The sequence below is a fragment of the Mustela nigripes genome, chromosome X (assembly GCF_022355385.1).
Source record: "Mustela nigripes isolate SB6536 chromosome X, MUSNIG.SB6536, whole genome shotgun sequence".
In the NCBI taxonomy this organism is placed as follows: domain Eukaryota; kingdom Metazoa; phylum Chordata; class Mammalia; order Carnivora; family Mustelidae; genus Mustela; species Mustela nigripes.
The window spans coordinates 45,484,581-45,505,283 of NC_081575.1; the positions used below are offsets into that span (position 1 = coordinate 45,484,581).

At 42.6% G+C, this 20,703-nt stretch overlaps 2 protein-coding genes across 2 annotated transcripts in view; one reads left to right on the forward strand and one right to left on the reverse strand.

The window, feature by feature from the left end:
- The window catches only part of GLA (galactosidase alpha), a 9,089-nt gene extending 1,842 nt beyond the window's left edge, over positions 1 to 7,247 (forward strand). The window contains exons 2-7 of the mRNA XM_059385433.1: positions 2,160 to 2,334; positions 3,330 to 3,507; positions 4,061 to 4,152; positions 5,766 to 5,927; positions 6,137 to 6,334; positions 6,723 to 7,247. Of these exons, the coding sequence (XP_059241416.1) occupies positions 2,160 to 2,334; positions 3,330 to 3,507; positions 4,061 to 4,152; positions 5,766 to 5,927; positions 6,137 to 6,334; positions 6,723 to 6,986 (1,069 nt within the window). The 3' untranslated portion in view covers positions 6,987 to 7,247. The remainder of the gene's footprint in view (positions 1 to 2,159; positions 2,335 to 3,329; positions 3,508 to 4,060; positions 4,153 to 5,765; positions 5,928 to 6,136; positions 6,335 to 6,722) is intronic.
- Positions 7,248 to 9,065: 1,818 nt separating this feature from the next.
- RPL36A (ribosomal protein L36a) lies at positions 9,066 to 11,869 on the reverse strand. Its single transcript, XM_059386354.1, has 6 exons — positions 11,747 to 11,869; positions 11,222 to 11,327; positions 10,956 to 11,023; positions 9,903 to 10,010; positions 9,528 to 9,650; positions 9,066 to 9,220 (listed from the first exon to the last, which is right to left on the reverse strand). The coding sequence occupies exons 1-6, from the start codon at positions 11,747 to 11,749 to the stop codon at positions 9,200 to 9,202; spliced, it is 429 nt and encodes a 142-aa protein (XP_059242337.1). The 5' UTR covers positions 11,750 to 11,869; the 3' UTR covers positions 9,066 to 9,199.
- Between the last annotated feature and the right edge of the window lie 8,834 nt (positions 11,870 to 20,703).

The following is a 20,703-nucleotide window of genomic DNA, read 5'->3' on the forward strand; positions in this document are numbered from 1 at the left end:
AAACCATAAGTGACTCTTAATCTCACAAAACAAACTGAGGGTTGCTGGGGGGAGGGGGTTTGGGAGAAGGGGGTGGTATTATGGACATTGGGGAGGGTGTGTGCTTTGGTGAGTGCTGTGAAGTGTGTAAACCTGGTGATTCACAGACCTGTACCCGTGGGGATAAAAATATATGTTTATAAAAAATAAAAAATTTTAAAAATAAATAAATAAATAAATAAAAATATAGATAGTAAAGAAAATTATAGTGAAAATAAAGTTTTCCTGGCACAGAATAAACGCTTCACAAATGCAAATTATATGTATATAATTTATTTAAGCAACCTCCTCTTGATAGCTATTCAAGCTCTTCAAATTTCTTTTTTAATTTCTTTTTTATTATTGTGAAGCTGTGTTAATCATCCTTTTACATTGTAAGATTCTTTCCTGAAAGTGTAAATACTGGATCCAAAGGTATGTTACATATCAAACTATTTTGTTACATATCAAACTATCCTCCCCAAGAGTTTTACAAATGTGCATTCCCAAGAACAGTGTATGAGAATGACTATTTCCCCACACCCTAGCCAACGCTGCATTTTTGTCATTCTTTTAAAACTTTGCCAATCTGGTGTTTTTATTTCCACTTAATTATTTTTTAGTTGAAATGTTTTGGGTTTGGTTTTGGGGCTGTGTGTGTATGGGTGTTTGGTCTATCATATATTATGAAAATGGTGGTTCCAGCTTATGTTGGTTTTTATGATTTCTGGCTCTGGCATCATGTTGAGAAAGTCTTTACCTACCCGAAGATAATATAGTCACCTACATTTTCTAGTAGTTTTTTTTTAATGGATTTTTAAAATATTTAAACATTAATCCACCTGGACCTTATTTTCCTATAAGGAACGCCACATTTGATATATACTGAATTCCTGGGATACCTGGTTGACTCAGTTGGTTAAGGGTCTGCCTTCAGCTCAGGTGAGGATTCCAGGGTCAGTGAGGAGCCTGCTTCTCCCTCTCTGTCCGCCCCTCCCCTCCTCGTCCACCCCTGCATATGCTCTCACTCTTTTTCTCAATAAATAAATAAAATCTTTAAAAAATATGTATATACTAGATTCTATGATACCAGATGGCTGGAAGGATCTCTTTCAGAACTTTCTCTTTAATTCCACTGATTTGTGTATTCTAATGCTACAGGTACTGTACCAGTTTCATTTATCTTTTGTAGAATGTTCATATGTTTTATCTCTCTGGTGAAATTTTGAACCATGTTGCCAAGTTCCTTAAAAAGTCCTTTTGGGGGGGGCACCTGGGTGGCTCATTGGGTTGAGCTTCTGCCTTTGGCTCAGGTCATGATCTCAGGGTCCTGGGATGGAGCCCTGCATCGGGCTACCTGCTTGGCAGGGAGCCTGCTTCCCCCTCTCTTTCTGCCTGCCTACTTGTGATCTCTCTCTCTCTATCTGTCAAATAAATAAATAAAATCTTTTATTAAAAAAGTCCTTTTGGGGTTTTTTCAGGATTTTGTTAAATGTATAAGAGATGCCTGGGTGGCTCAGTAGGATTAAGCATCCTACTTTTGATCTCAGCTGAGGTGTTGATCTCAGGGTCGTGAGTTCAAGCACCACGTTGGGATCCACACTGGCGTTGAGCCTATTTTAAACAATGTATAAAGTGTGTTTTAATATTGAGTTTTCTTATCCCAGAGCAAAATAATGTCTTTCCATTTACTGAAATCATTTGGGAGCATTATAGTTTTATTCATATGGATCCTGCACATGTCGTAAATTTATCTCTAGGTGTTTTAGGTTTTTCTGTTGTTTTTTCAGTTGCTCTTGTGCGTGGTATCTTGTTGTTGGGTTTTTTTTCCAAACAGGTTATTGTTAATATCTAAGAAGCTGTTGATTATAGTAACTTTGTGGTTTCTTACTTTACTGAACTTTCATCTTAGTTCTAATTATCTTTTCAATTTCATGTATTTCTCATTCCTAATTGTTTGAGGTTCTTAGGATGGAAGTATTTGGCCAGGGGGAAATTTTAAAAAGGCCCCAGTCCATTTTACCTTGCTGATTACTATTGAACTGGGTAGTAACTGGGTTGAAAAAAAAAACTTGCAAAAGCAAAAGATGCCTTATTATTTGTTCAATGAATTACAACAATTTTTGGAATTTCTCTTTCAGTGAGAAGCTCTTCATGCAGATGGCAGAACTCATGGAGTCAGATGGCTGGAAGGATGTAGGTTATGAGTACCTCTGCATTGATGACTGTTGGATGGCTCCCAAAAGGGATTCAAAAGGCAGACTTCAGGCAGACCCTAAACGCTTTCCAAGTGGGATCCGAGGCCTTGCTGATTATGTGAGTTTACAGATAATGCTCTTTCATTCAGGAGACTGTAAGCACTTTTGTACAGAAGCTTATTCAGAAAAACTGAGAAAGTAAAATAGCATCTATTATCTAAATATCAAATTGTAAGGTTTCTCAGATGGAATTTTCATTCCATCAGCAGATCCCAGTCTTTCAGTAGCACTTGAGGCCAGTATTGAAGAAGTTCTCCTTTTGCTGAAACCACTGAATTCTCTAGGAGGAAAAGGGAACTTGGGTCTTGAAATGTGTGCATATATTTCCATATGCTTTGTGAAGCTATTACAATTGTAAGTATAAAGTCAAAGACAGAAGGAATATATTCTGGAAATTAAGGAGTAACAGAGCTGGATGCTAGTTAAAGGCAATGAAGACAGATGTGTTCAGGACTACTGTAATAGGGGAAAGAGCCAAGATCAATTTCAAATACAACAAAGACGAGTAGGGTTTTAGAGTCAGTGAGCAGACTTGAGGGGGTCAGTGGATGGAAAATACCAAGAGGAGACATTAAGGGCAAGAGGGTTCTCTCTAAAGGCAGGCAGGCCAAGGAGTTAGACATGAAGAGCAGGGGGATGAGAAACTTGATTAGATATCAAGGGTAAGGCGATGACTTAGCAGGATTCTTGCTGAAACAGTGTAAGACCTACTTGAGAAGAGGGCACAGAGGAGCCTAAGGTATGGTCATGGTGAGAGTCTTTGTCCAGATAATTGTATCACTGCCATGGAAAGGTAACTTTTAGGATCCCATTAGAAAAAGATAAGAGTGATAGCTTTCCCTTTAGTTCTGTATCATAACCTACATATGTAGTTTGAACTCAGCAACATTGGAGACTTTGTCTCCCAGCTAACTCATCTGGATAATTTTGGGGGTTTGTGAAAAAAGCCCCTGATTCCTAGTGAAATATACTTATCTGTGCCCCCAGCCTAGAGTGGTTCTCTCTAATTCATGATTGCCCTTCTATTGTAGTGATCCTTTTCTCTCATTTCAGGTTCATAGCAAAGGACTGAAGCTAGGAATTTATGCAGATGTTGGAAATAAAACCTGTGCAGGCTTCCCTGGGAGTTTTGGACACTATGATATTGATGCCAAGACCTTTGCTGACTGGGGAGTAGATCTGCTAAAATTTGATGGTTGTTACTGTGACAGCGTGGAACATTTGGAAAAAGGTATGAATTACCCATGAGCAAAGGAAGAAACTTGGAGGCCAGGGTAACTGGAGCATTCCAAAGAGCTCACCATCACATTTTAAATGCTTAGTCACATCACCGGAAATAATTATTCTCAATGTGCCAGAGCTCCTACCTCTTTTCTTTCAGTTTGTCCATGCATTCCTTCATGCATGCATGTAAAATCCATGCATGCCTAATCATGGCTAATAATGTGCACAGTTCATTCAGGAGGGCTCTGACTTTATTACAAATAGTAATTATAACTTTCCATAACATCACTTGGGAAAGCATCTGGAATGTTAGTTCCAGAGAAAAGAGCATCTACATTCCTCCCTTTCCTCAGTGTATGCACCATCCCACACTACCTCCTGAGAACAATCCCAGCAGTCTGGGAGGTACTAAACACAATTTAATCACAGAGTAACCACCCATCACTGCTCCTGGTTTAAAATATAACCACAGCCCTTCCAGGCAGCCTCTTTTTAAAATACACAACGCCAGCTGGAAATTCCTTTCTTTACCTCATTTTACCCATTGTTTTCTCATACAGGTTATAAGCATATGTCCTTGGCCCTGAACAGGACTGGCAGAAGCATTGTGTATTCCTGTGAGTGGCCCCTTTATATGTGGCCTTTTCGTAAGGTGAGCTAGTGAGCGCACAATCCAACAGAGCCTTGCTGATAGATTTTCAGAACTTAAGAACAAAGGAGACTGAAGGGTCTCCTTCAACGTCCAGTCTTGTTTAACAGGCTCATCCTACAATCTCTCTCAGGATCCAGTCACTTCTCACCCTCTTCCCTGCTGTAATTGAATTCTAATCTTGGAAATCAGTCATTTTTTTAAAAAAAGATTTTTATTTATTTGATAGACAGGGAGAGATCACAAGTAGGCAGAGAGGCAGGCAGAGAGAGAGGAAGGGAAGCAGGCTCCCCGCTGAGCAGAGAGCCCGATGTGGGGCTCCATCCCAGGACCCTGAGATCATGACCCGAGCTGAAGGCAGAGGCTTAAACGACTGAGCCACCCAGGTGCCCCGGAAATCAGTCATTTTTTATTCTTCCCTTTGTTCTGCAGTTCACAGCCTATTCGCCAGCAATCCTGTCAGTACTATCTACAAAACGCATCCCAAATCAGCCCATTTCTTTCCATCTCTGTTGCATCCACCCTGGTCTTCCAGCCACTATCCTCTCCGCTCAGCCTAGTCCATCTCCATCATCTTGCCATCAGTTTTCCAAGCAGCACCACAGTGATCTTGTTAAAATGTAAATCCTATCAGTCCCCTGCTTAAAAAAGCCGTAACTGGCTTCCCATTGCATTTAGAATAAAATCACACTCCACTGATGTGGTCCTGGCCTTCATCCAGCCTACCCTCCCTCTTTCCATGACTGCACTGGGTTTTCTTTCTTTCCCTCAAACACACAAGCCTGCTGCTGCCCCAGGGACTTTACACTTGCATTTTGTTTTCTGCCTGGTACATTCTTCATCCAAGATTTTTAAATGGCTGTCTCCTTTTAACGTTTAAGTCTCAAACCAAATGCTACATATTCAAACAGCTCTTCTGTACTCTCAAATAGCCCTCTATCCATTTATTCTTTATCATATTGATCAGCTGAATTTCCTTGTAAGAACTTAGCACTGTATGGAATTATTTGTTTACTGGCTTATTGTCTGTCTCCCCCACTAGAATGTAAGCTCCAGGAGGGCAGGGACCTTGTCTGACTTTATCACTGTATCCCTAGCTTATGGTAAGTGTTTAATAATTACTTATAGAATGAATCCCTGTTCTTTGCTTCTAATCTCTGCAAAATACTCTCCCCTTTCTCAGCATCGTAAACCTGATATTCTTTCTCCCTATCTACAAACTTGTTATTCATTCCATTAATAAAGTATGTACCTCGGATTCAGATTGCCTTCTCTTATGCTTATTTGTCCTATGTAATTTTGCAGCCTTTATTTTTACTTATACAGATCATTTTAATTATTTGATTACAGAAGTGATACATGTCTATTTTAAGAAAGTGTGAAAATCCAGTAAGTTGTGAAAAAAGTTAAAATCTTCAGAATCCTGATACTTAGTTACCATTTGGCAAATTTCCAGCATAAACAATATTAAAGCCATTTAAAGGAGAGATTTTAAGTTATATGGCCTACTTCTGAAGTAGACTTCTTACAGTGAAATTCCATTATAAACTTGACTGTTTCCATGTTGCAAGAATGGTAGTAGAAAGTAAATAAAAGAGTTATGTCTGTTTTCACAGCCCAATTACACAGAAATCCGACAGTACTGCAATCACTGGAGAAATTTTGAGGATGTATATGATTCTTGGCAAAGTGTAAAGAGTATCTTGGGCTGGACATCATCTAACCAGAAGAGAATTGTTGATGTCGCAGGACCAGGGGGTTGGAATGACCCAGATATGGTAAGAACCTGAGCCCTCCTTGTTCAAGCCCATGCAGTGGACCTGTTTCCTATTTGATTTTTCAAGGTAAATCAGAAGGGAAAAATTCTTGGAAGCAGGCCTTACCTGAGAATACTCAGAGCAGGGTGCCATAGAAAGTGGCTTATGTCTAGGTAACTTTGAAAATGTTTCATTTTTCTAATTTAAATTCTTGCTCTTCTTTGTCCCAGTTAGTGATTGGTAACTTTGGCCTCAGCTGGGATCAGCAGGTAACTCAGATGGCCCTGTGGGCTATCATGGCCGCTCCATTACTCATGTCCAATGACCTCCGACACATCAGCCCTCAAGCCAAAGCCCTCCTTCAGAATAAGGATGTAATTGCCATCAACCAAGACCCCTTGGGCAAGCAGGGGTACCGGCTTAGAAAGGTACAGTAAATAATGTTGTATGGGAGAAAATAGGAATTGGCCAGGAACATACTCTTGCCTTCTAGTTTACGGTTCATCTAAATGTTTGTGCGTTTTAAGATGGAATGGCCTTATGCCCAAGTACCACATTGTCCTGGGCCTAAATCTGTTAAATAAGAGGATGTGCACTCATCTTTTGAGAATATTTACTTTTAATCTTCATGTTGTAATCAGTAATGAGGCTCCTTTTTTTGCTGACCATTACCTTATTGCCAAAGCATGCTGTAGGATTTTAATTTTTCCCAGAAGTGCTCAGTAGTTCTGACAATAATACTGAGTGCCACTACCAACAAGGCAGCTTCTTGCTGTTACCAAGCTCTCACACCTATTTTCTTGGCTTACTTTTCAGGAAGACAACATTGAAGTGTGGGAACGCCCTCTCTCAGACTTAGCGTGGGCTGTGGCTATGGTAAACCTGCAGGAGATTGGTGGACCTCGTTTTCATACCATCTCTATTGCTTCCCTGGGACAGGGGCTGGCCTGTATTCCTGACTGCATGATCACACAGCTCCTGCCTGAGAAGAGAGAGCTTGGGTTTTATCAGTGGACTTCAGATTTAAAGACCAAGATAAATCCCACAGGCACCGTCTTACTTCAGCTGGCAGCAACCTAGACTACACTAAAAAACCTTCTTTAAAACGTATTTTGTTGTGGCTCCTATGGCTCATTGATTAAGTGTCTGACTCTGTCTCAGCTCAGGTCTTTCTCTCAGGGTCATGAGTTTAAGCCCCTACTTTAAAAGGAAAAAAATGTGTGTTTTGTTGCCAAACTGACTCCCCCACTGGTGTATCCCTTCCCTTCCATTCCCACTTTAGCTGCCCTTCTTTCCTTCAATAAAATTTTCCACAGTGGACCGTAAGAAAAACTTGCAAAGGTATTTCTAAACATTTTGGGGAAAGGCTTTTGAAACAAATTGCTAAATAATAGCTGTAATTTATTGGGCACTATAGTATGTGCCAGGCACTGTTCTAGATATATGAACTATCGAGCCATTTGAATCCTCACCAACAGAGGTAGGTACTTATCCACTACACAACTATAGGCAAGATTTCAGCCCAGACTTTTAACCCTTAAACTACTACCTACTGAGGTGCTTGGATGGCACTCTTTAAGTATAATCTTAGCCCAAAGGGAAGACAAAAACAAAGCTAACACCCCAGCAGGAATAACCTACAGAGGCAACCCAAGAGACCACATTACTGAATCTTTATGGAACCATCTCAAACATTCCACCACACAGGTTTCTAAATCCTAAGGTTTTTTGCAATCTAGAGCCAACAAATGCAGGTGGCTTACTTTCACAAGCAGTAGTTGCTCCATTATGATCTCTGGCCAGAACACCCTCTCCCCTTTAAGCTGCCTCCTTTCCAGGATGTGACGAGGCAGTGACCTTCAGCCTGGGGTATGTGGAAATGGATCCTTTTTTTTAAGAGGGGGTGCAGAAGGAAAGGGGATGCCAAGCAGGCCCTGCACCCAGCCTGATGTGGGGTTCGATCTCATAACCCAGAGATCATGACCTGCACCAAAATCAAGTCAGACACTTAAGTGACTGAACAACCCAGGTGCCACAGGGAATGGATCATTTTAAAGGCATTTCCAGACATTAGAATCTTCTTTCCCTACCATTTGCCTGAGGACCAATCTGTAGTCAAAGCTTCAAGCCTGCTCATCCCCTCTCCATTCACAATGAGCCTTCTCTCACAGAACCAAAGGCAGCAGCTCCACCATCTGAATGTGCAATAGCACAAAATTAGCAAGGGACCCTCCAAATACAAAGTGCATGTTGTTAACAATTCCTTTGCCGGTCAGGTGATTTCCATTTATTGTAAATAAAATTGGAGTAATCATTTGCTAAAACTGGCAAGCCCAGACTTAATCACCCACGGAAACAAGGCAGTTTGGAACTGCTCCATCCCACTGAGATGTACTTGGTCACCAAAAGGTATAGCTTCTATGTTTTGCCTCCAGTTTTGCTGCACAAGTATGAAAAGCTGAACATCAGTTAAGAATCAGTATACAAAAATAATAAATTAGAAAATGAAATAAAAAAGAATCAAGTATACAGGGGTGCCTCGGTGGCTCAGTAGGTTAAGCCTCTGCCTTCGGCTCAGGTCATGATCTCAGGGTCCTGGGATCAAGCCCCACATCGGGCTCTATGCTCAGCAGGGAGCCTGCTTCCCTGCCTACTGGTACTCTGTCAAATAAAATCAATCTTAAAAAGTATAAAATTTGCAATGATTAGACATCTTTAAAAATCAGCATATATCCCTGTTAAATTCTGCCAGGCAGCTTAATTCACTAGAAATTTTATCTTCTGCTGTTATTTCAACATGAGAATTTATGTCTACTTTGAAATCTGGGGGGTTATGTCAAAAGGTCTGAACAATGTTAGCGTTAAGTCTGAGAATATAGAATATAGTGTGCTCCATACAGTATGCTGTGCATAAAAACAGCCTAAATTCCTCACTGAAGGACTGAAGTAGCAAGGGTATAGGAGAGAAATTATTTCACTCTAGGTAAACTTTACGTTCACTATGGGTATAATTGATAGTTACCATGGGACTCTACTTACATCCCATGATAATAACCCTTGTTTAACAGCAAAAGGAATCCCATGAAAGCTCATGTAACTTAAGTGCCAAACTGGATGTTCAACCACCAAATTCAATCCAAAATAAAGTACCCAGAAGACTCAAGCATAAACTGCCCCATGAGGAATTTTATTGATGCCAGTACTTTATTTCCATCTTAAAAGACCAACTGCAACCAAATGAAGTGAACATAACCTCAAGATTTTACTGTCTTCATAATATAAAAATATGAAGTTTAGAACTGGATCACCTGGCCCTGTAATGGAACAGAAAAAAAAAGTGAGTTTTTTTTTTAATTTTGCAAAGAACCTCTACTCTCTCAAGTACACAATTATCCCCCTAAAGGGATCACCTCCTTTTAATTAAGTCTCCTCATTATCCCTCTACTACTCATGCCAAAACCAACACCAAAACCATTATACCAATACCTCATACCTTCAGCTATGGATCTACTTATTTTTATGAGGATTGCCCCGTTCCGGATTCCACCATCAGTTAAGTGGAGAGAAATGTTCACCTCACCCAACAGGAAAGATTGCACCCTTCCACCTGCAATTATATACCTTTCTCTTCTTATCTCCTCCCAGTTCAAAATGTTTGCATCTCTTAATAGCCAGCATTCTCTTAGATCTGCAATTGGGCTCAACACATTCAAGCCTCAGCACAATCTTCTTTGTAGTTTTAGCCTGGAAAAAATGAAGTCAATCCTTTCATAAATCACTGCAGAAAATCTTTCTTCAAAACGGAGGACTGTTGGGTTAAGTACTACTTAAAGGGAAGCTTTGCAAATGACAGTTTTAGCAATTTGTCTTTAGCTATGGGGAGAAAACAGAAATGTGAGAATCAGTGCATTTAAGAAGAAATTTAATAGCAAAGGTAGATCATCTAATTGCCATCAAATCCTCTATTCCCATCAAACACCCTGAAGAGCTTCTTACCAAATGGTCATTTATCACACCACCTTGAACTTGTGGCCTTTCACCAGCTCTACATACTTGTATTCCCCACAAACAAAAATGGGTCAACCAAATCCCTGAAACGATGAACTGAACACAACTTTCTCAATAAACAGAATTTAATAATTGTTACTTCAGATTTATCAATTCTCTAGACTACCTAAAATTATGTCTACAATTTATGTGTATTCAACTGTATCTATTTAACTCAAGGTACAGGAATCAACTTTTTAAGACTACTCCTATAATCAGAATTCTACTTCTGCCTATTCACAGTTCTCCAAAAAACCAAAGCCTAGGCAGAATCTTCCCACCTTCTAAAGAAGTTAGCCAAATGCGAAAAGGCAATCTTTACCACCTTGAGCTCAAACCATTTATGGCACCTAAATGAACACAACTGTTATTCCTTAGTACTTTCTGGCAGGAGGCTGAATGAGCAAAGCACCAAAAGAAATGCTGTGTTCACAGGAATGCTGTTCCAGGCACTATGTACTTTAAGGGGCACCAGATCACCTAGGGCAGAACAGAAACTCATTTGGCCTGGATGAGGACAGGAGAATTCAGAAGTGCAGTGGGAGGCTTACATGATGATTTTAAGAACTCTGAAAGTCTCACGAGATTGGTTGCAGTATGCAGGCTTCTGAACTGAGAAGCAAAGTAAGAGAGCAATTCTCACTGCAAGCAAGGGCTGAAGATTCACTAGGGTATGAAAGGTAACGAAGAAAGGATTCACTGGTGTACTGAAACTTCAGTCCTTGGGAAATTAGAGCACATTCCTCTTAACTTAATTTTGCCTCTTCAAAAAGGTTAGGACAAAAATAATAAAACACCAAGATATTGCAAGATTGTAGACTAGAGTCTGACTAGAGTCAGACCGGGGTTGCGCTCATAGCTACACTGCCTCCTAGATGGGTCACTGCAGGTAACGTAGGGAATCGCTGAAACTATGAAAACACACACCTGTACTGTATTTAGGCTAGAGAAAAATGCAAAGTCTTTACTACAGAAGCATGTCAAATGGTAATTACTACTAACCTTTTTCCGGAAAATAGGCTTCGTCTGCCCACCATAGCCACTCTGCTTCCTATCATAACGCCGCTTTCCTGGAAGAATGAGGTTATTTGTTACAACATACCAAAGATAATCACAACTGCCACACGAAGTCTTCTTACACGTTTTATCTTGGGTTTTCCAGCAGAAAAACAATACCCAAGTGTCAGTGAGGGACGGGGCACGGCACGGTGTATGTGTTCCACTAGTTCCTGAATAATTAAAACCAAATTACATACAGGCCGTCTTACCCTGGGCATAAAGAGAATCTTTTCCTTTCTTGTACTGTGTCACTTTGTGGGGTTGGTGCTTGCCACACTTCTTGCAGAAAGTCCGGCGGGTTTTAGGAACGTTCACCTAGTAAAGAAACCGTTCAGAACGAGCAGCGTTATCAGATACCCTTTGCACAACGCCCTTAACGACCCACCCGAACCTAAGACCTCCCCCGAAGGCTCGACTCTCAGTCCTCGCGAGCACACACCACCTGACTAGAAGGTGGTACAGCCGCCATGTGCTTCAGGTCCAGCGGCCTTCACTGGGCCCCAAAGTGGAGAGCGTGCATGTTCCCTCCAACCCCGGCTTAGTCTACCTCTTTGATCCCATCACTTCATTTCCTGACCCCGAAGCCCAGTGCCTTCGGGGCCGATCCCAGCAGCGCTGGGTTTCTTTGGTACAACGAGTCCGCGAATGGACCTAAAGCCAGCCTGGGTCGGCCTCCGTCAAAGGGGGTGGAAAGATTAAGCTGGATGTTACCAGGCCCGCTCCCCAAATCCTACCATGTTTGCGAGAGCGCAATCCACACAGAAAGAAAGAGACGTGCCCGGAAACGGAAGTATATAGGAGGTTTCTGGTCGCTCTTGCTCATGGGAGCGGCGAGAAGGACCATAGAGTCTAAGGCTCTGTGAGCACCGCCCTCTGGCGGCTGAGAGGACTCGCTTCGGAGCCGTGGATAGGAGCTTAAGGAAGGGCTAGGCCTGAGGCCGATCCTATCTTTGACCTGGGTCGGGTGCCCAAGCTTTGCAGTTCTTCCTCACTTCATCGCTTCTGGCGGACGCCGCTAGGTAGCAGCGTTAAACGAGGGAAACAGTGCTCGTTCTAGACCTTTGGGCGTCCCTGTCCCAATCTCCGAGGGAAGCGAGGACTAGGATCAAAGGGAGGAGCCCTACACACCCAGGTTCTGTTACTGTTTCATATCAAGGACACTGGGACTATTTTTGACAGGGAACTACTGGTTAACTGAAGGCTTGGAGGGAGCCAGTGCTCTAATTCATTTATCACATGGCTGTTTGGTTCATCCCACAAATGTTAATTGAATTCCTATTCTGTGTTGGGCTGCTAGGGCAGGGACACGGTAACAAAATAATCAGTCTCATAAATTTATAATTAGAAAGTACTTTGTAAAACAGTATGAAGGATCGGCATTCAAGCAGCCCCCTTTTATTGAAGGAACAAGTTGGCTGCCCTGAAACGTGACAATGAAATTGTTCAGCTCGCACAATAACAATCAACAGGCCAAGAGATAAAAAAAAAAATATCCAGCATCTCTTCCTTTCCCTGCATACCTGGCAGAAGTCATGTGCTAGGTTTCAAGAGTGTAGCAGAGAAAGACTGCAGGGTACTGAGTATTTAAAATGGATTGTCTCATAAAATTCTCACAGTAACTCCAGGAGGTAGGTGGTACTATCATACCCATTTTAAAGATAAGAAAATTGAGGCCGTAGGATCATCAACATTTTGCCCACTGTAGATAGTATTTAGTGGAACCAGGACACAAACACAGGTGATCTGATTCCAGAGCCTGGGTTTCTTTACCATTATACAGTATGTCTGTTGTGGCCTGGAAATTATAATAGTTAACAATTACTGAGCACTTAATATATACCAGGCGTTTTCCTAAACACCTCATCTACTACCTCTTGTAATCCAAACCACCCCATGCACTGTGTGCCATTACTAATATTTAACAGGTGAGGAAACTGAGGCACAACACAGGTGTTTATTTCGTGGAGCTGGAATTTCATCCCAGGTAGTTTCTAGCACCACAGCCTTGCACCTAACCATGTCATCACACAGTGCAACCAGGGTAGAGGTTGATGAAGAACTGAGCAGGGACTCAGGAAGGGGTACCAGTGATTAGGGGCTAAGGAACTATGAAAGCCTGGGGTCTCCTGCTTGCATAATTCTCCAGGAACACCCAGGGGTCCAGAGCTGACTCTCAGATTATCCCCTTTTTGTTGGGTGGTCTCTGGGAAGGAGATAATGAAAACAGTACCCCTACCTGCTACTACATTTCCTAAAAGTTTCTTTGCCGGACAGCCAGCCCATAGTTTCAGCATATTCTTCTCTTTGGGCTCTTAGGCAGTCTCACTGGACTTTGAGGGGCTTCTAGAGGCTTTTGATGTTAGTAACATGGAATTATGAAGACAGTGAACATGGCCCCTCTTAGTCAACCTTAGATCTTTGTATCACACCTTGTATGGCGTGGCTTTGGCTTTGATTCCCTTCACTAATCCTGGTCTGTGTTTTGGACATGCTCCTGCTCATTAATTTTCCCTAACATGAGGCGCCAGAACTGAACACAGGAGTCTAGATATGGCCTGACCTTGCAGAGTAGGTGGCCTATTTACTTTCCTCTATCTAGATATTTTACAGGAAGCCTATTTTCACCTTGGATTTTCTGGCAGCCATGTTACTGACATGACGTTTCTCTTCATTACTATCAGCAAAAACCTCTGAACCATTTGCACAAATCCTACTGCTATTCCACCTTCACCTGGAGTCTTTTAAAGTTCAGTTCAGTGCCCCATTACAGGACATGACCCTTAGCTCTGGTAAAATACACTTGCTCTTCATACCAGGTGATCAAGATCTTTTTACAAAATGATTGCTCTGGTTCCATCACCCAGTCTTGCCTCCGAGAGCGTTGTAGCATTCACAAATTAGCTAGGCTACTTTCTGTATCTTCCTCAAAGCTCATTAGGAAAAATGTTAAGCAGGATACTACCAAAACCAGAACCTTATATTACCTTGGAACTCTTTTGAGGTGACACTAGGCCATTTATTTGCACTATTTGGGTGCAGCCCTTCGATCATCTAGACAAGTGTGTTAAGGAAGGGCTCGTGGGAAGATGGTTAAAAAAATTGCCTAGGTCTATCTTACCCTATCCCCTGTCCCATTCTCCCTTGTCCAGATCCTCCACTGTATGCCTATCAATTTCCAATCTCCACCCCAAGATGGATCTTGTGAAGAGATGGGCCAGGTGACAACAGTGAGCATCTGACTGAAGAAAGGGGGAGGGAAGGAAAATGTCTGTGATGGCGACTCTCAGACAGGAGACTAGAGCAGCTGTTCAGAGGTGGCTAGTAAGACGATGTATGTTGTCAATGATATAGTGAGATCGTGCAAGACTTATTGCCCATCTATCTTGTGCAGATGTGAGGATTACCCACTCTACCATTCCTACAAAATGCTTTAGAAAAAAAAAAACACCTTGTTGTCTTAAAAACTCTGACAGACAGACTTCTGGTGAGATCTGTGATCTGTTCCTATGTTAAGATCCAGCACCTGGGGGCGAGAACATGGCCATGCCCCCTGTGTCAAGGTGGGCTTGCAGACCAGTCAGCCGGGGCCATGCTGCCATCCTGGTCGGCAGCCACGACCAGCTGCATTTTCTAGGAGAAGGCTCCGAGAGATGACTATGGCTAGACATAGGCTAGGAAGTAGCTGAGGACACATTCAGGCTTTGAGGGACGTGTTTACTTGGGTTCATGGGTTTACAGAGTTAAAGAGAAAGGTGTACATGAAGAGTTAATCCCTGAGGCCAAATTTGAAAGGGAGAAAATCAACATCCACAGAAAATGGGGAAGGGCACAAGTCTTTGTGTGGGCTTACATTCAGACATTTTTATCTGTAGGGGGAAAAAAGGCTTTCTTAGAAAATGACTCAGCAGGGGGAAGTCTTGTCTCTACCTCTCTCTCTCAGGTTCTGCACTTTGGGGTCCCTTTTGTGAGCACCCTCCATCTTTCCTTATCAAGAGTAACGGTGTGACCCCCCAATGTCCACTGCCTTCAAGGACAGGAGGCTCTAAAGACATTCTCCCTCATTAGACCCTTTGTTTTGTCTTTGCAGGTCTGCATTTCTTGTCCTTCCTCCAAGTCTCCGCTCTCTGCTGATTATCCCCACAGATCTTTAGGGTACCAGGTCCCTTTACCTTGGGGAGGTCAGCATGGTGACCTGTTTGCCAACCCAGCCCCATCTAGAGTCTCAGTGGCCCCAGTAATGTTGAGCAGAACACTTTCAAGAGCACATTCAAGACAGGAGTGTCAGAGGTCCCAAGCAAATGAAGGGCGGGGACAGTTGGGGGTTGGGTGGGGGGATAAGGACAGCAGCAGGGAACCAGATACCATGCTGCTGAGAAGAAGAAAAAAAGGGCATTGGTTTAAGTCAGGAAACAAAAAAAGGGAACTGAGTGGCTGTGAAAGGGTGGGGTTTGCTCAGACTGTCCTTCCTCTCTGGACTGTAAGAATATGTCTCCAGGGCCAGTGTCTTCTGAGATCGAATTACACCTTCAAAGTCCTGGCATCTCAATGCATCTGGGAAGCTACCTGCATTAAGTCAGGACTGAGGTGGGTCTGGGGTATGGCAAGGGCTGGGCAGCCGCCGCAAATCCTTTTCATGGGGACCGCCCCCCAAGGCAGGAGAGAAAGCATGGCTCATGCCATATAGTCTTGCCCGAAAAGGAGGCTGACAGAGGGTAGCAATGTCATCAGTGCAAGGCCCTGGCAGCCCTTCCCGATGATCAGAAGGGACTGAGTCAGGTTGTGGGGGGAAGAAGAAGAGCAAAGAGGGACATGAGGGTACCACTGGAACAGGTAGCAACTGTTGGAAGTGGGCACCCTTGCAAACCTTGGCAAAAGAGGAATCTTGGCGATGGCAGGAGGATACAAATGTGCCATTTGGTCAAATACTGCCTGAAGATGCAAAAGGTAGATTTGTGTCCAGAGGCCCTTAGGAAAAGAAAATCTAAGAGGCACATTGAGAGAACAGTAAAAGCTCACGTGCCTTTGTAAACTGGGGAAAAGCCCAGGCTAACCCTGGGGGGAAGTTGCCTGCCATGGGCTAATTCGGGCCGTTGTTGCCAGGAGCAGAGCTGGCTTATTGGAAGGATTGTGTGTGCCAGCCTCGTGGTGATGTGGGTGACAGACTGGGCCAGAAGAAATTAGCCTCATCCTCAGCCCAAACAGTGGGGCTGACCCCTCAGGTCATGGGGCCAGTTTTTCCTATTAGCACTGCCTGCCATGTGCACGGCTTTCTTTTGTCTTCATCATTTCTCCTCTTCCTTTCTCTTCTCTCCTCCTCTCCTTTCCCCCCTCTCCGTCCCCTTACTCCTTTTTCTCCCTCTACTCTCTCTACTTGTATTCCATCTTCCTATACACCCTCCTTTTATCTCGTTCATTACCGCATTCCCGGGAATAGGTTCAGAGCTTAATGAACAGTTGTTGAATTGCATTAGATTATTCCTGCCCTTTCCTTTCCCTTTCTAGTACCTTCCCCATAGGATTGTCATGAATAGTAACTCTGTTAATATATACAAAACGGTTAAAGCCTGGCAATTGTAAGTGCTAATATCTCCATGTTTGCTCTGATTTTTATACTGCCTGAGCGGCTCTGCCTAGGGCAGATGGTGTGGCATGTAGAATAAAAGTGGTTGGTGGCCCTGATCAAGACATCCTTGGATGAGCTATTAGACCTCCAAATGGAATCCTGGTCCAATTTCCTTTCTTATTTTATTTTTATTTTTAAAAAGATTTTATTTATTTGTTTGTCAGAGAGATAGAGTACAAGCAGGCAGAGAGGCAGGCAGAGAGAGGGTTGGGGGGAAGCAGGCTCCCTGCGGAGCAAGGAGCCCGATGTGGGACTTGATGCCAGGACATTGGGATCATCACCTGAGCCAAAGGCAGCCACCCAACCAACTGAGCCGCCCCGGCATCCCCAATTAACTTTTTTAAAAAGACTTTATTTATTTATTTATTTGCCACAGAGAGAGAGAGCACAGTAGGGGGAGTTGGAAAAGGAGAAGCAGGCTCACAGCTGAGCAGGGAGCCTGATGTGGGGCTCAATGCAGGGCTCGATCCCAGGACCCTGGGACCATGACCTGAGCCAAAGGCAGACACTTAACTTACTGAGCCACCCAGACGCCCCAGTCCTGGCCCAGTGTCCTGATCACCCAGTTCTCCAAGCTCCAAATCTCTATGGCATGTTGTGGGTTTCCAGACGCAGAACAGCAGCAAAGCCCAGAGGTGGGCTCTATAAAGCTGAGGGACTGTCCTCTGTACTGTTAGCTGTGTTCTAGCTCTGCTCCTTCCCTCCTTTTGCATGCCAAGCCCCTGAAACCAGGGTGCTATAGCCTCTTGGGAGCCTCAGTTATTTGATAAAACAATGCCATCCTCCTAATAAGCCACAAAATGCAAATACTCATGGAACCTAAAACATTCAACCAAAACACTATCCCTTAAGGCTAACCCTGTTTGCTCTGTTCTGACCTCCTTTATAGCCAAACTGTTTAAACTGTTTGTGTTAAAGCCCAAATTCTGTTGCTTATGGCCAGTGATGTGTTTGTCTGGAGCCCTTTGTGAACTCTTTATGGTGAGAAACAGTGCAATTTTCCATCCACTTCAAGGGTCTCAGTGCAATTTTAAATTATCATCACCATGATATACTATTTCCATTTGAACAAATCTCCTACAGAGACTTTCCTTTCAGCGGACTCAACCCATACCAGGAAGTGACTTAGGTGTAAGGGGAAGACATGCCTTTTGAAAACAAGTTCAGATGTTCTCCAAAAAGTTGCCAGATCCCTGCTGCTGTTTGCCCAAAGATGCTACGCTGAGGCCAATTGCTAACTCCTGGGAATAAGGGAGAGCTAGAATTTTCAGTGAGGCAGTATTCAACAAGAAGCTAGAAACAAGACATTGACCTAATTCACTCCAAAGCTGCTTGGTTATGCAAATGAAACCATCAGGGGAGGGAGAGAGAGAACTCCTCTGAGGACCCTGAAACAAATAGGCCACGTGTGACTTTCAGTTTCTATAGAGGTTCATGTGCACTGACACAGGGTGTTTGAAACACAAAATCCTTAATCCCAGGCTTTCCTTCTTACTCTCGGAGAAGCATCAACCAGATGCCCTGAGAGTTAATGTTGCTTATCTGAACGTCAAGTTCATCTCACAGCCTTGCATCCCTAAAAACAATAAACTATAGTCAATTAGCTCATCCTTAGAAGACAAGATTCTAGAGAGTCAAGATAAGTTAAATTTTAGACAAGTTGTAGGTTGGAATACACTGGAGTTCCAGATCACTGGCTCAATGAAAAAGCAGACTAGTCAGCAATAAAAACAGAGTGAAAAAACTGACTAGAAATGGAGCTGAAAATAAATAAAGGAATGGGAAAAGCAGACTCTCAAAAACTGCTGTCTGGAGTGGAAATTGGTAAAATACCTCTGGAAACTACTTTGTCAATATATTTCAAAATGCAAAATGCACGCAATATGCCCCAAGATTAATGCCTTTGCAAAATGAGCTTGTAATTGAGATTTTCTTTTTAATATTCTTATCCTTGAAACATTTTTTATAATTAAATGTGTTCATTTACTATTGAAAGAGAAAACACAGCATATGTTTAAGCCAGGGAAAACAAAAACTGAACCTAAAGAGAAGGCCAAAGTGCCTCTCAAGTCCAGAGCTAAAAATGGACACCACAGGAGTCACCCTCAGAGCAGAGGGACAGTGCTGAAAGTATTACCACCAGTCTGATGCTGAGTGCAGACTTCAGATTAACCATCTGGCTCTCATGGTCAATGTTAACATGACAAGAAGCTGAAGAAGAACCAAAGACCCAAGACCTCTTAGAGAGGACTGCAGGAGGTGAGAAGTTCCCTGGGAAACACACAGCCAGAAAACTGATTTTGGCTGGAGGGCCTCACCACAAATTTGGTCACCTGTTACACTGACCATGAAGTTTATCAAATAATGACTAGAGCTTCTTGGGAATTTAGCAAGAGTAATTTGGTTTCTTTGTTGCTATGGTTATATTCTAAAGAAGATGTCTCTTCTGGTTCCCAGGCCAAGGAATTCTCAGTGAAAATCTCAATCGGAACCTGAGAGATGCTTCTTGGGACTGAGAAGAGATTCGGGGAGAAGCTAAATTTAGCCCATCATACCTATTCTAATTTCAGACAGTTGCTAATTCTACCAGATTCCATAGTAAAACTTCAGGAAGACAGGACTGAAACGGGAACAAGGGATAACACAAAGCACATAGGCCAACAGATAAGCCAGACCTGGGTTTGCCACTTCGTCTGAGTAACTGAGAATTCATTCTGAGAGTGGAAAACCATGATCAATTGCACAAGGATGTGCACAGCAGCATCACTTATAATTGAAAACAAGCAATCTGAATATCCATCAGTAGGAGAATGGACAAACCAAATGTGATGAATTCATCATACAGAATACTTTAAACACATAGAAATAGTCTAGAGCTACCAACATAAATAAATCATAAACTATTATACTGGGAGGGGCACCTGGGTGGCTCAGTAGGGTAAGCATCCCACTTGTGATTTCGGCTCAGGTCATGATCTCATGGGTGGTGAGATCAAGCCCCATGCAGGGCTCCACACTCAGCTGGGAGTCTGTTTGGGATACTCTCTCTCCCTCTGCTCCTCGCCCCACTTACACCGAAGTGTGTTCTCTCTCTCTCTCTCAAATAAATAAGTAAATCTTTCTTAAAAAATTATACTGAGAAGAAAAGCAAGCTGCTGAAGAATATGTGGCTCAGTGGGTTAAAGCCTCTGCTCATGATCCCAGGGTCCTGGGTTTGAGCCCCGCATTGAGCTCTCTGCTCAGCAGGGAACCTGCTTCCTCCTCTCTCTCTGCCTGCCTCTTTGCCTACTTGTGATCTCTGTCTGTCAAATAAATAAATAAAATCTTTAAAAAAATGTTAAACATGCAAACCAAACTAAATATCTTTTGTGGATATTTATATATGCAGTAATAATGTAAAAACATGCCTAGGAATGATAAACACCAAATTCAAGATATTGTTAACCTCTGAGGAAGGACGGGGATTGGTTGAAGAGGAGTATCCAAAGAGGTTTTGACTCTATGGGTAGTATTTTATTTCTGAAAACACCAGAAGCAATTATGGCACAATGTTAAGACTGTATTAGAGCTTGGTGAGTACCTGAGTGTACTGTTCTTCTCTATACCATCTATTTGCAACATTTTATAGTGTAAAAGAAAATACATTTGATCAAAATTTTGTATTCACAGGATGCAATAACAACCCTAGGGACAAAGAGTGGATGGGTGTTTCACCTAATCTTATGCTTTTATCCCATCAACAATGAAAAGAAATCCTGAAAAGAAAACAGCAAGTAACACCAGTTAGGATCTCCTTGTGGAAGATTTAAAAGAAAACGTAAGAAAATCTGGCATGACTAAAAAGAGTCCACATGTGGGAGAAGGTACAGTTGACAGTTAACAGGGCTAAATCATCCTTTTTACTTGGAGGATTATTGCAGAGGAAAATGCTCCAGGACCCTGCAATCTCTCTCATCCCCTGAACTTACCACCATTTCCTCTTTTGCCAAATGTTCCTAGAAGATGCAGAGGGTCTCTCCCAACTACTCTTTGATGATAACCATGGGGGATTACAGGGTGCTGAAGTAG